This window comes from Ambystoma mexicanum, chromosome 9 (genome assembly GCF_040938575.1).
Source record: "Ambystoma mexicanum isolate Mex_15411 chromosome 9, UKY_AmexF1_1, whole genome shotgun sequence".
NCBI lineage: Eukaryota > Metazoa > Chordata > Amphibia > Caudata > Ambystomatidae > Ambystoma > Ambystoma mexicanum.
Genome location: NC_090931.1, coordinates 391,927,748 through 391,943,266, shown reverse-complemented (window position 1 = coordinate 391,943,266; position 15,519 = coordinate 391,927,748). Strand labels below are relative to the sequence as shown.

The following is a 15,519-nucleotide window of genomic DNA, read 5'->3' as shown; positions in this document are numbered from 1 at the left end:
ATGTCCCGGGTCAGAGTGGACGATCAACTCTTTATTGGTTACGCTGGAAAGCGTTTGGGGCAAGCTGTGACGAAACAGACTTTGTCTCGCTGGATTATTTTGGCCATCTCGGAGTGCTACCGCGGTCCTTTGCTCTGCTTTTTGATTGGCTATTCTAAATCTTGATTCTAAATTCTTTCCCTCCTCCTTGCTCTGGTACTGCTTTGGGAGTCTGTCATAGATATGGAATACGTCGGAGGACCCAATCCCCTCGAAGAACAAGTTACTTTCTTACCTGGTAACGTTCTTTCGATGGGATGGTCCGACGACGTATTCCATATCGCTCCCGCCCTGCCTTCCCCGCTGCAGAATTTCTTTTGCGATTGCAGCTTACGTTCTGCAAGGCTTTGTGTCTGACTGCAGTTGACTAGTGTCACACGTTCTGGGGGAAAAAACTACAACTGAGGCTACGGGCGTCGTGCGTCCTACTTATCACATCGGATGACGTCGGAGGAGGCCCTCGACGACGGCGCATCGAAGCAGGACGCAGACGCCAAAAAAGTTTCCGAAGCAGCACAGCTGTGGTGATTACATGTCATAGATATGGAATACGTCGTCGGACCATCCCATCGAAAGAACGTTACCAGGTAAGAAAGTAACTTGTTCTTCTAAAGGGATTGACAAATGTTTTCCCTCCTATCCCTTTTCAAGTCCCGATTTGGAATCTCAACTTGGTGTTGAAGTTAATGTGTGCTCCTTTCAAGCCTTAACACTCTTGTCCTTTCGAGGCTACTAACCCTGAAAACCATCTTTTTAGTAGCTATTACATCTTACCGAAGGGTGAGTGAGCTTCAGGCTTTATCCTGAAAGCCTCCTTACACTATTTTTTTATAAGGATAAGGTGGTGCTGAAGGTAAAACCCACCTTTCTACCTAAAATTGTCTCTGAATTTCATCTCGCACAGAAGATAACTTGCCGTCTTTTTACCCCCAGTTCACCCTGGGAAGGTAGAGGAGAGGCTTCACAGGCTTGACCCTAAACGTGTACTAAGCTTCTATGTCACTAGAATGGCAAAGTTAAGACAGGTTGAACAATTATTCGGGTCACAAATTGGGTATGGCTATCACCGAACAGAGTAGTACCATTAAAAGAAATCTGTGCGGTTGCGACATGGTAGTCTGTACATAATTTCACCAAACATTATAGTTTAGACTCTTCCTCAGGTCAGGAAACTGGTTTTGGTAAAGCAGTGTTGCATTCCATGCACACACACCCATGAAAGCTATTAAATTGTCATGTAAAGTCTGACTCCATCTCCAGTAAAACTAGAAACTGCTTTGGGAGTGTATCAAAAGATGAGGAATACATCAGAGGACACAATCCATTCGAAGAACAAGTTACTTACCCCTGGTAATCTTATTTCGACTGGATGTTCCTCCCACGTATTCCTTATTGCCCCTTCCAACATACCCCACAGTAAAATTTCCCTTCTGGTTACAGTCTGCGCGCTCTCAGGAGCAGTAACCGTCAGGTATGGGTTAAATAATTCTTTCGTAAAAACAGAACTGAAGCCAACGGGTGCTGTGCGTACTATATCTACCTTCGGTGACGTCTACATTGAGACGGGGGCCTCCAAGGGACATCAAGTCCACAGGTATCGACGCACCGCACCCCCTGCTGAAAAAATAATTATAACAGCTAAGCTGGATATTGGAAATATCAAAAGATAAGGAATACGTGGGAGGAACATCCAGTCGAAAGAATGTTACCAGGGCAAAGTAACTTATTTCCTAGTGAAGACCAACCTAACACGCCCTGACCTTTATGGGTCACTATAAAGCATTTCCCTAATTTCCCCATATTTGACATATGAGGGGACTGGGACGAGGGAGAGGCGACTAGCAGTAATGAGCACCACACCTTAATTTCACCACTTAGTACTGGGACGAGGAAGATGCCTGCAGAATACTGCGAGGATCAGGCATGTCCCTTTTAACTATGGTCGGGCAAGTCTAATTAGGCATCCACACCTGCAGCCTGTCAAGGGGCTGCAGGTGTATATCGAAAGACCAGTGAAAGAAGAGCGCATCGGGGAGGCCTGTGTAGGAGAGACAAAGGGTCCCTTTCTGTGTGGAGGCAGCCATGGTGGGACCTGAAGAGGAGCCAGGATGCTGGCCGAGATCCCAGAGGTGTGGGGGCCTCTGTGTCAAAGATTGAGCAGTTGGGGCTGCGAACAAGCAAGAGAGCGAGAGGATGCCTTCTGCGACCACTCAGAAGCAACAACGTAACCAGTGTATGCAGATTTCCGACCAGCGTGCGGCCGGGGCTTGAAGCGTCGGAGCGTCAACCTGGGAAGCAAAAGGAAGCAGCAAGAGCCGCAGGAGCCAGACGCCGAAGACCAGTGAGTGTTGGGAAAAGCCACTCTGATGCCGGTACGCTTTTGAAACATGCATGTTGAATACTAAGCTGAAATACAACTTTACAGGCAAAGCAAATAACTGATGAAAGCTCAAAAGGAACTATTTATATAAAAGCAACCTTTGGGGAAAAGAGCAATTGTAAAGGAATGCAAACAAAGGTGCGGCATGACCATGACCACCATAAAGTGAATCTTATGAACAGATGCAGTGTGAAAAGGCTAAAGACTGTCAGGAGGTGTGTGATACTTTGTGGCAAAACCAGGAGGCTAACTAGGGAAAGCCAGTATAGTATAAAACTGCGCATAAAGTCAAGAGGCTGATAAAGAGGAAATAAATGAAATGTGTTCACAGGGGCAAAAGCAGAGGAACCTGTGTGGAATAAAGAACCTATGGGTCCTGGTTGCACGGCCTGTGGTGGGTGGACCGTGTGGTCTGACAACTGCGCCTAGACCAGTGAGCCCTGCATTGTGAAAGACGAAGGCATTGTTAACCCCAACAAGGAGAAGCACTGCAAGTGAGCTGGTGATGCAAGCCAGAAGGAGGGTCAGGTTGACCCAGAGTTAAGTTGAAGTTTAAAGACTGAAACACACATGGGTTGCTATGTTGAAAATCTTGGAGAAGGTAACCCTGAGGCTTGATGAACTACAAATACCGTCTGGAGCCCAGGGCCTCAAGACTTTTTTTGTTTGAACTGTTACTATAAACTTGTGGAAGGAAACCCTGAGGAGTTAGTGGAACTGTTTAAACTTAAACAAGGTAAATCTTGACTTTCTTGTGGAACCTTCTTGAACTTGGGGTAGGGGAGCTGAAGAGGGAGCTAAGACCTGGAAGACGCTCAGAACTTTGTATTAATGCCCATTTTTATTTGACTGTAGACATCCCTACTGTTTAGCTTTAGCTGTGAGGGCAAGTATAGGTTTTGGACACAGACAGACATTTGTTGAACTCTCACTCAGACTTTCCTTAGTTTTGTTCAGGTTGGGAAATGCTGCCTTGGTGCAGGGCAAGTTAGAAGTTCTATCATCCTGACATTTGATTTAATAAACCATTTTATTGGGAACTTTGAATCTGTTGTCTGTGTCTTGCTTCATGGTGCCTTCACAAATGGGATGCGGCCTAACTGATACAAGTTGGGGGACCCTAGATTTGAAAAGCTAAGCACCAGAGCATCAGACCCCTCAGTAGTTACTAAGAGCTCTATCAGCTTTGATATCTGTAGTAGGGATGAGACCATTCCTCCAGGAAAACGAAGACCAATAACTACTGATTTGATATTAATTCCACCCCCTGATAAGTAGATCAGACTAGCACCCAAATCAGGGCTGGCATGGAGATTTGAATTGGCGGGAGTAATAGAGCCAGACTTTAGAGGTGGTGATAAAGTGTTGTGGCACTGGGGCGTGGCCAACAGGAACGGGATGAAGGCATGAATCCCGGGTGCTCCTGTGGCTATCTGTTTTTATCCTGGGATTTCATCCTGATACAGAGTTCGGAGGCTGGTGCCAAGCAGACTCCCGGTCAGTGGAAAACAGAGGTAAGAACCGGAGCAAACCTGAAGTGGCACTGTGGTCCTCTGAAGCAGTTAGCCACCAAACGAACAGCGGAGTGAGGCGAGTGGGAACAGGTGACCTAAGATGGCCGCCACCTGGCAAAGAAGCTGATCGGCCGGAGCGGGCCAGATCCCAGTGAAGATCTTCAGTGGTACACCGGTCGTGAGTCCACGCCGGTAGAGCCTAAGAACAGGTGTCGAAGACTGGCGTCGACCCATTACTGCAGATGGCAGCGGGCCAAACCCCCCCGGGAGCAACGGGTAGACATGGAAAGGTGAATCGGTCCCCTGCCTGGGAGCCCCAGCAAAGATTAAACAGCAGGGAGGAGGTGCAGGCAGGAGCGCACCAGCCGGTTGCATGTGATTTTCCCCTCCTAACCCTTCTCAGCAACCGCAGACACGAGACACATTTGTAGACTCCCTTTCCCCCTCCTCATTTGACACAGCAGGGCGCTGAGGAGACAGGGGGGACAGCGGTTGCGCCCACGGCAGAGGCAGAGGCAGGGCAGAGATGAGGAAGACTGCTCACTGAGGGGAGGACAGATCCAGCACTGTAACAGTAGCACCTCTGCAGCAAGCTCTCCCAGTGCCCCAGACAGCCCACGAACAACCCGGTGCACAAATAGGTGCAGCAAGGAGTGTGCAATAAGGGGAGAGCGGGGAATCATACGGCCGCAGGACACTCTGTTAAACGCAGATGGGAAAATCCTAGCTAACAGACTGGCAAAGCATACGGTAGGGTTAATTCATCCCGGCCAATGCGGTTTTGTAAAGGGGAGGAACACGACAATTAATCTGCGTCACCTTCACCACTTAATGGAGAGGGTTGAGGACGAGCAGGGGAGTTGGCAGTGGTAGCTATAGACGAGGTTAAAGCGTTTGATTCGATGGACTTGGAGTGGCTCTTCCAAATTCTGCTTAAAATAGGGCTGGGCCCGAACATGCGAAAATGGATAACACGTATGTGAAATCTCTCCCAAGTGACAACTAGAAAGGGGCACACAGCAGGGTTACCCACTCTCCCCTATCCTCTTCGCCTTGACCTTGGCACCCAAATATTCTCAGAAACCAGTTTCAGAACGCAGGGATTATGTGAAGGGACGAGCACAGGTCATCTCCCTATATGCAGATGACGTCCTCATCTACGTTTCACCCCCCAGTGGACAGATACCCTACATGTTAGAAGCAATTTCTACCATTGGAAAGCTTTCGGGGTTTTGTATCAATAGGTGCAAATCAATCGCATTCCCATTGGGTTCCTTGAAGGGGAAACTACAGACAGACCTGCCGAAAGTGGGCCTGCAATGGGAAACTGAATCCCTCCAGTATCTGGGTATACAGATACACCATACGTTGGGAGACACCTTCCAGTTCAACGTAGGCAGGGCAATGACGGACTTGGAGGACAGGACCGTATTCTGGAGAAAGCTGCCCCTCTCACTAATGGGTAGGATAGCGGTTATCATCTTACCCCAATTCCTATATTACTTTGTGACCATATCATATTTCGTCAGACCCCCACCAGCCCCCCCCCTTCTTCTGAAAGCTAGATAACGTAGTTTGAGTTCTTGTGGCCTGGGGACAGGAGACGGGTATCCTTGGATGCATTACAGAGAAGTCATCTGGAGGGCGGGATCTCTCGCCCAGACTTTGAATTATATTACATAGCAGTCCAGCTTCAACACACAGCCAAATGGGACAGTCGGGTGGGAGGGACGGACAGACTCTTACTGAGGGAACCTCCGAAACATCACAACAGGCTGGAATTGTTATGGAGGGATATAGGGGGACTCCCAACTAAATGCATAACAACGGTGGTCCAGCGGGTTTGGAGACGGGCATGTATTAAACTGAAACTGGGGTGGGGGTACATCCTGTGTATACTTCTAAGAGCAGACCCTGAAATCACAAATATAAATGCGACTTAGGCTCGAGCAGATGCGTAAATGCCAGGCCTACCACGGTAAGGTATATGTTTGCAGGAGGGATCCTGATGTCCTTTACAGATTAAAGGCAAAAATGTAATATGCCAGAAGGGCTATTTCTGAACTTCGCCTGTTTAACAAGGGTCCTAGCCAAGAAATGGGACTCTTTACCGGAAGAACCCCCAACCATCCCGGCTCTCCACACTGTCCTAACGATAGGAGCGTGAAGGCATGCAATCGCACGACTACACGGCAATGTAAGACCATGGATCATGGCCCGCGCTAAATGTGAAGGAAAAATGGGAGCGGGACTTGGGGGAACCACTAGGAGAGGAAAGGTGGGCTAAAATCTACGGCTACATACTGAAGGTCTCCCGTAACGCAAGCTTTAAACTGATACAATTTAACATCATAAACTGAGTGTACCTAATGCCACAAAAGCTGCACATGAACGCACAGAATCCACATGCTTGCCCAGGATGTTGGGGTGAATCGGCCGATTTCAGGCACATGGCATGGGGTGCTTGTGCATAGCAACGTATTGGCATGAGATTATTGACAAAATAATCTGCTGGGGAGATGCATGGAATGTATTCCAGGGGTGTGCCTGTTGGGGATGCTCCCGGGAGGGAAAAGGATGCTCCCGGGTTGGTGTTAGCAAAGCGTTGCTTAGACATCATGTGGAAAAACCCTAAAGGCCCCTACCGCAACAATGGTCACAAGACGTCCTAACCTGGGCTACTGCAGAAAAAGCAATAATAAGGGGACAAAGGTCAGAGGAGGTCTTGGATGCCTTGGAACTGCAATGGGGTTGTGATGCTGGAAATGCATCGGAGGGACAGGGCCTCCGTATCCTTGTCCTTTACTGCCTTTTTATTGTGTGTTCTGTCGTGTTTTCCACGCAGGAGTTCATGTGGGACTCCTGGCGGTGCAGCTCTTTTGGTTTGGCGAACAGACCCATGGGATACCCTTACGGCACCCATGGGTAGGGGTACAACCCTGTGCCCCTAGTGTATGTTTTTGGGCACCTGTGTGTGTGACCCACAGAGCAGGGTACGGGCTGGTGGCAGCTCTGTGCTGAAATGACTGGTACCCTGAGCGTCCTCCATTTTGGGATGCCCAGTCTCTGTCATTGGAATCGGTAGATTCCTGATGGAGACAAAATGGCCCCCATGGCCTCTTGCCTTCCATCACCTGTTACCTTGATCTTCATGAAGTCCCGGGAAGCCCTGCCTCTGTCCCTTCCCCCTGACTGGCTGTTGGGTGGAAGTTCTGTATATGGTAGTGTGGGGAAGTGCCGACCAGACTGGCTGGAGCCTTCTCAACGACTGTATGTTGTGGGTATGCCTGTGGGTGGGACCTGGGTGAATGGAGTGTGTGACGAATATACATTCTCTGTTGTGGCTGTCTAGTATCTGGTGTTTGACACAATGGTTGAGACAGCCCTGTCCGAAACTGGTATGAATGCAGCTTGGAGTGTTGAATGGCTCGGGACTTGTCCCAATGCACATAACTTGTTGCGAGTGTCTGGAGAGAAGTGAATGGCCTGAATACCTTGTGTGCCTGATTGGCTGCCTGCCTGCATGAATGCCCGTAGTCGTGATTGGATGCTTGAGTGTGACCCAGCGGAATGAATGGGAGATCAACAGTATATCTGGGGACCTCTCACTGCTAGGAATCGTGTTCAGAAGCTGAAGTCCACTACGACGAGTAACTGAAGCTTGATCCTGAAGCCCTGCTGGACGAGAAGAATTGCTGTTGCTCTCCTTTGCAATCTGAAAGTGGCTCTGCTTCAAGAACTGACCCAAAGAGGATCTGGTAAGGCGCCCTCTTCCCGAGCTACGAGGGACCATCGTGCTCAGCTGATCTTTGCCTAAGCTCCCTGGTAGACAGACCTTCGACAGGCTGCCGACCCGATACGGGGATTGCTGCGGAACTCCAAGGAGAAGCGCCCGGACTGTTGTCCGCCACTGCCGGTGGGATGAATCATAGACTTCCATTAAGGGACTATAGAGGTGATCAGTAGTATATGGGAATTTTTCCACTTTAATTGGTGGGTATCCTGATGTAAAGGCGCAAGTGATATTTAGTGAACTGCAAGACCAGCATTATTGAAAAAGTTGGGATTTTAAGCACTTCTAGGGGGTGGGGGGGGGGACATTTGCACGTTTATCGAGAAGGCAAATCCCAATACGTAGTCCCACAACGGAGCACAGTCTGTCTCCACTCCATTTAAGAGTATGCAGAATAGATAGCAGGACCAGATGTTGATAACGCAGGGACCTTGCAAGTTGATATGGTTTGATCTGCTCAATTTAGAAGCCAGGTCGTGATCACAGTTGAAGAGAACACAAATGATATTAAAAGAAATTATGATGCCAAATAAGTAGCTAGTGTAGTTGTCTAAAGAAACAGTGGCCTTTAGAAAGCTTTAAAATCGGACGAAGGGCTGCCTTCTGAACAGTTTGAAAGTGATTCAAGAGCGAATTCAGAAAACCCTTCATGTAATTAAGTGGCATAATCAAGAGAATTTATAAGAGTACGCACCACTGTCTTGATCACCCTGATATAGGAAGGGAAGAGTATGTCTTAGCAGTCAAAGATGGAAGGAGGATCTTACAACATCAATGTCTTTGGGAGCTAAACCCAGATCCGAATTCCTAACACCCACTTTGTTTACTTTGTTAGCGGAGGCTGAAGGAAGATCGACTAAGGGGGGGGGGGCAGGAGGAGGGTACTGCAGGGAACGTAGCATATACAAATAAGTCTATGTACATTTAATTTGTATACACAGTTTCATGCCAAGGAATTTTAGTGTGTGGGGAAACTGCATTCTTTGCAGTGTGAGTCAGTGGTATTTCCATGTGTGTAACCTCCAGCTAGTTTGAGAGCTCTTGTTCATTTATCAAATCTCTCTGATATCTCCAACTAAATACAAAATGTTTGCTTCTCCTTTTTTCGCTACCAACAAACTCAGCGGGTTCATAGCACCTGTGAACAATGAGTCTTTTCCACAAATGTTTGATTAGGCTGCAGTTGTCAGTTTTCTTCCTTCCTAAAAAAAAAAAAAATATTTTCTTGCTTATGTTGGCAATTTAATTCGGATGTCTAGTTTATAGTTACCTGATCACTCATGAAGTGATTGAGACTGACTACATAACCAGTTATAAATGCAAATCTACCCTGTGGGCAGCGAGGCATGTCCATGCAAAACCTGATGTCCATTAAACATACGAATTTATTTTACTTGGTTATTGTGTTTTTTACATTTTCTTTTTTTCGTTAAAGACAGTTCTTATCGTGTATTGTTAATGCAGTCGTACAATTTTCTGTTTCTAATGTTTACGTTGTTTTCATTTTTTCCATACAACAGTTTTATAACAAGCGGAAAACCTACTTCGCCTACGATGCACAGCAGCAATGCACGATTGGAGATGTTGTCCTTCTGAAAGCCTTACCTGAGCGGAGATCCAACCTTGTGAAACATGAGTTGGCCGAAATTGTGTATAAAGTTGGGAGAGTCATAGATCCAATGACGGGAAAAGCCTGTGCTGGAAGTAAATGGCTTGAAAATCTGACAGACACTGATTCAAATCTAAGTGACGGCCTACAGGGCTTGGAGATCTCTGCAGTGCAAACAGAAGGGAGTGAGAAGCAACTGGTTACATGAGTGAGAGCTGACTGCAAAAAGATGTCCTGTCTCAGTGGAATCTGTGTCCACATGTAGTATGGGATTACATGTAAATCGCAAAAAGAAAAACTGGGGGCATTTTGAAACTGGGCTTTTCCAGTGCCCGAAAGATGGCGAAGACATTTGAAGAGCTCTCACCCGTGGGCAGCTTAACGCAAGCAGTACCGTTCCCCACCTTGAACACATTTTTCCTCACAGAGGGAGCCATTTCCCTAAAATGGTGCAATTTGTCTTGTCTGGCTCAAGCAATTATGTTTTGATTTAACAGCATTAGGTTTCTTGGTAAAAAATGTACATTTGCTGACTTTTAAGTAGTTCCTCTATTGTTTGCTAACATGCCGTTGTGAAATATTGTCCTTTTACTTTGTTCATTGGGCTACTTACAAACAAATAAAATGTCCTGAAAAGTCGTAAGTGCGACCCTGTATACATGTAGTGTACACAATTTGAAAAACATGTAATTTTTTCACAATGGATATGTTTTCGTACAGCTGTTTGATCATTTTAGCGAGTTCTTCATTAAACAAAAGTAATGTGCATATGCTCCAGCCCCTTCATATATTGATAGGGAGTGCATCTGCATGTAATCCCCTGTATTTGAAAGATTTGTGTTCACAAAACTCACCTAAATCGGGTGAACACAATACATTGTAAAAAAGAGACCTTACAACTGTTTCGTTGTGTAATATGTATTGTAATTATGTCCCTATTAAGCACAGACTAGGAGATTGGGAGCAAAGTGACTACATTTTAGAGATATTGTTCAGAAATCATTGCAGACATTCCAACTCCCGCTCCTCCAGGCCACCTTTCTCTATGGAGGAAGGTTAAATAAAGTATAAATATTAATTAACTAAATATCCGTGAGAGGCTTTTCTGACTAGGAATAAAAAACTGTTGCGAGACAGGCTACACCTTTTTCGATTTTTAAACAGTGACTGTCAATTTTGCCTGTAATTGGTTGTGTAGAATAAGGAGATATTGATTAATTTCTTAGGAGATGAGTGAGAGGTGTCTGAACGCAACCCTTTTGCTGCAGCATTGATTCGCTTAAAAAACATAGCTTTATGATTTCATTAAAAAAAGCGCTCTGGTGCCATACTGCATTGCAAGGAAGGAGTCCTGGTAAAGTAGGTTGGGTACGTTTTGCGGCACGAAAGCACTTTAAAGTGTCTACTGGACGTTTTTCACCAGAAACTCCCTTCTCCCCCCTGCCCCTCCCCCTGTTTGCTTTCCACCAATGCTAAAGTTAAGGGAGAGTATTGTGTACTCCCTCCCCACATTAAAGCTGGACATTAAAAACTATTCATTTTATCTTTTATTGTTTTGAAACAAACACATTTGCAATTTATAAAGACTTGCGTTGAGTCAAAATAGCAAACACTTTAAATATAGAAACTAAATGGTGACTAGAAAAACTGTTTTGTTATACCTTCTGCTTTGTGACATAGTGGTATATATATTCCATTCAAAATGTTGAGTATTTTCTTGCTTTTGTAATTTCTTATATTTAAACAGTCAGCCATATAACTTTATTTGGTCGTTGGACCGTCCAAGTGCATCCTACATAAAAAAAAAACATTTCTAAGCTTACCATCGTATTATTCCATATAAAACAATAATAAACAGAAAAAGGAGAGAAATTGCTCGGAGCTCATAAATGCAAAAAAAAATAATGTAAAAATAAAAGCAGGAACCTTACTATGCGACATAGCACAGTTCTTAGTCGTCAGTTCCACAGGCCCAGAGCAGCATTAATACCCAACTGGCCTAAGACCCAGGGGAATGAGGTTCGCAGCAGTTAAGACATTATTGGTAGGGGTATTTACCAGGCAACCAGCGGGGTCAGGATCAGGAAACTGGCTTATTACAATACCGCTTTTAGAGGCCAGACCATGGCACTCAAATCTTTCCAAGATGCCCCTAGCCGTTCTCTGGTTCCTTAACTAGTTTAACCGAATCACCAGATTTGTCGCTACACAGTCTGTAGCATCTCACCATGGCTTCCCTGGTTACAAAGGCACAATCCGCGACAGAATGAAGCCAATAGAGAAATTTGTTCAAGAGAGCGTCCCTCGGTTCTCTCCTGTCTGGGGGCAATTTGGGTACCCCATGAAGAAATACGGCAGATGTTATTGGCCCCCCAACCCCTGTGGACGTAACGCTTGGACGAACACCCCCTCCCCCAGGGTAATAGTGACAAGCACTCTCTCTAGGGCACTTGGTCCTCAACATGCTTGGTGCACCAACCACTGGTATAGGGGGCCTGATGCACAAAGTTGGGGCCACAAGGGGCTCTCTATGTACATTCTGGTGCAGCGGCTGCTCGGCCTGAGTTTGACTCATCAGTGTGAGAGCATTAGGTTCACAAAGAGCAGTGTTCCGGGGGGAACACAAGTAATGGGGCCAACAGCAGAGATGGCAGTGCTTGGGCATCCCCCAAGGGACCCTCCCATCCACTCCCCTCTCCTGGGTCTCAATCAAGTCTTGTAACTGTTTTTTTTAAAAAAAATTATAACTGCCAGTTCGGAAAGCACCTGTTGACAACAACAACCCTGGGCAATATGGACCTCCATGTTCAATGGATCTGGAGGGGGAACAGGTTGCCTTGGGTGGTGGGCTTGGGTGTCCTGAATGGAGTTAAAGGGAGGAAGGAGCTGGCCCCCAAATGGATAGCTGACATAGTCTCGCTGCAGGTGGAACTAGGAGAGGGCTTATCCTCAGTTATTCCTTCAGTGTCCATGTCCATTCAGTCCGGAGCAGGGAGTGCAGGAATAACCAGAAAATGTGCTGCAATGGAGCCCAAGGCAGACCAAGGGGTTGGAGCTTAGCGAGTATTCGCAGGGTAATTCCGTAGTGGTAAGGAAGTAGGCCAATAGGAGCCAAAGTGGAAGCCAGTGGGTCACATTTCTGAGGGGTTTTGGCCAATACTTGGGTCTGTTTATCAATTTCATTGCCATGTATATAAGGAGAACCAGCAGTCATGCATAGAGGACTCCCTGGAGCGGCTAGGAGAGATTCAGAGTCTGCAGACGAGGCATTCGAAAGAGGAGTAGATCTGAGTGGGAATGATAGTGGCAGGAATCCACTCTGGAAAGATCAAGGCTACACCCCCTCCGGGCCGAGTGGACCTGGGTGTGAAGAGGATCCTGTAGCCATCGGGGAGGAGAGTGTCAAAGCTGTTCATACATCCTGTCACTTCATCGGCCACAAAAGCCACCACTCTGGGTTCTTGTCTTCCCACTGCTTCCTCCTTCTCTTTCAACTTTTCCTCCTTCTCTTTCAACTTTTCCTTCACCTTCTACCAGCATGCTCGCTTTCCTGTTGTATCTTCTGCAGCGATGAAACCCCCCTACGTTTGAGTGGTCTGGTATGCCATTCAGAACCTCTGATCTTTCTCATCTGCCCCTCCCATTTGTACTACCTTGAAGCAGGGTTTTGGGTTGGGGGGGGGTACTCTAGTTGAAATTACTTCTGGGGGCGGGGGTATCTGGCAGTCGGCCATCAAACCGTGCTTTCTGCCTGATGCCAGTGTTTTTTTTTCTTTGTGTTTTTTTCATGTAATCCCCTTTCCCTTCCTGGCCCATTCTGTGGGCGTTTCGGCTTTCTTAGCCTCTTTTGTGGTCCGCAGCGCTTTGTGCTACTGCTAGTCCTAGCATGCTCCTGCATCACTCAGCTGATGCTGTGCTCGGGTGCCATGCCTGAATCCTTTGCCTGGCTAGCCCAGTGGTATATATCTCTTCAGTGGGAGGCTACTGGTCTTAAGAGATGTTGCCTGTTGTAAATCACAAAATGTATGTTTACTGTCTATTTACAATGTTGAAGGCTACGTTATGTTACGGTCATTTTCTGTGTTGATCATTCCTACTGTGAGTGTTTAACAGATTTTTGTTCATTACGATATTTACAAGACACTGTCCTAGCATGATTGGCACGACTGATAGATTTACAACATGCTTAATTTCCTTTCAATACAACCGCTAAATAATAAAGAGCTGTGGAAGTATTACAGTTGGTTTTGTGTATTTCTAGGTCTCGTATCCATGAGACTAAATGGTTCTTGTCCCATTGGATTAATGCAAGCGTACAAATGTTTCTGCATTAAATAATTGCAAAGATTCAAATTCTTGAGGGTAGGACACCACCCCTGTACATGTGTTTGCTTAGCCCATTGTCCTTCCTGCTCTAGGGCTGTCCCTTTTTGTTACCTATAACCTTCCGGAAGGTCAAGGATAATAGCACATTCTGAGAACCTTTGTCCACAAATTTCAGAATGTCAGCCCAAACTGTTGACTAGTGTGGTGAACTAGAAGAAGGACTCCTACCATGGACTGACATTACAGAGATCTTTATTTAAAAGTAAAATGAACTCTTGCACTATTTATGAGAAGTTCCAGAACTACAACTAACGTGCTTCTTAAAGAAAATAGTCCTTTATCCAAAATCCTACCAAACTACTCTGGCCCTACCACTTAGGAAAAACTGAACTAAAAAGAGGCTGACGCAATGACCTCTTTCTTCGGCTTCTGTCAGGCCCAATCAAAAAACAAGTTCACAGTTATCTTGTAGACTTTGTTATTCCAAATAAAAGTTTCTCCTTGTGGTTCCTTCTTCCTTGGGAACACCAGGGTTTTTCTCAAGACCTTTCTGGTCCCTTTTACCATGGTTCTCTTTATAACAGGGTCATGCCTCTGGGACTACCCAAAGTCCTACAGTGTTCTAATTAGACCTGTGTTCTCTCAATTCACGTAACTGGCACAGGCTGCGTGCCCGCTCAGGATTTCTCAAGCTCCTGCAACCGCTTCAATTTTCCCAACCTTGGCACAAAATGTTTGTATATCTTTCACGGTGCTTGCCGGCTCGGGTTTCTCAGGTCCTCGTCGGCTCTCCCAGCCTGGATTCACTGTATCCGTACCTTTTTAGGGGTGATCTATCTGTGGGAGTGTTCGCCTCCCTGTTACTGCTTGTCGCCGCAAATTACATCCTTTGCACGTAGAGCTCTCCCCAGCCAGCTGGTCTCGGTTACTAGCTTCCAAACCCACCATAGATAACGCCCGTCTCCCCGCGTCCACATAGCGTTGGCCCCGCTCTCCACGCTCCAGTGTGGCTTGTCCCCTCAGGACATCTCCAGAGGGCTTGCCCCTGCGTTGGGATCACACCTACCTCTATGTAGGAGTTTCCTTCTCTCCATTCACAGTTCCTCTCCTGTTTAAACATGTCATCACGAACAACAAAGGTATGTCCCCCTTCTGTGTCTTTTGGGATCAGATAAAATCCAGCATTGCCTGAAGCCAACAGGAAGGAAGGGTTGACACGAATTGGAGTAGTCCAAACAGGAATGAAAGTAGGTTGTACAAGTCCCATGTATGTACACCATGTATTCTGCTCTGGGAGGCCCTTATCAGTCTCGGAATTCATGTCCCAGAACCCTAGGGAGGGTCTTGCAGAGCCGGCTCGCCACCCTACCTCCACAGGGAGCGGCTACCTGCTCGGGAGAAGGGACGAAGTGGCTGTCTCTGGCATTTGCCAACATTTTTGAAAGAATCATTAAGAGTGCCATGGTAGTTTGGCAATAAGGAGGACATTGGTCAGTTCTGATTAGTTAAAGTAATACCTTTTGAAGAATGGATTGTTGAGAGACGGTTTGATGGCATTCAAGACAAGCCCACTCTGCAATGAGCTATTTATAAATGCAGCAATAGTGGCTTGGTGAACTAATGGGTCTCTTTTTTTTAGCTAACCGGGCATGTTTACAGGACGTGGGGCTCTTTTGCAAGGTCATTTGGAGTAATGGACTAATCCCCACTGTGGCTTGTTGACAGTTTGCTGTGTGGGGCAGCTTTGGAGGGGTTATATGTGGGGCATGGGGCTCCTCTTATCTTTTTCTACCAATCAGTATTTTTATGAGGATTAGGGTGTCGAAAAGTTCAATCCATTAGTTTAACAAGGTGCAGA

The 15,519-nt window shown here is 46.4% G+C and overlaps 1 protein-coding gene across 1 annotated transcript in view; it reads left to right on the top strand.

The window, feature by feature from the left end:
* The window catches only part of MRPS17 (mitochondrial ribosomal protein S17), a 179,529-nt gene extending 165,956 nt beyond the window's left edge, over window positions 1-13,573 (top strand). Inside the window, exon 4 of the mRNA XM_069614880.1 lies at window positions 9,247-13,573. Within this exon, the coding sequence (XP_069470981.1) occupies window positions 9,247-9,543 (297 nt within the window). The 3' untranslated portion in view covers window positions 9,544-13,573. The remainder of the gene's footprint in view (window positions 1-9,246) is intronic.
* The last annotated feature ends 1,946 nt before the right edge of the window (window positions 13,574-15,519 follow it).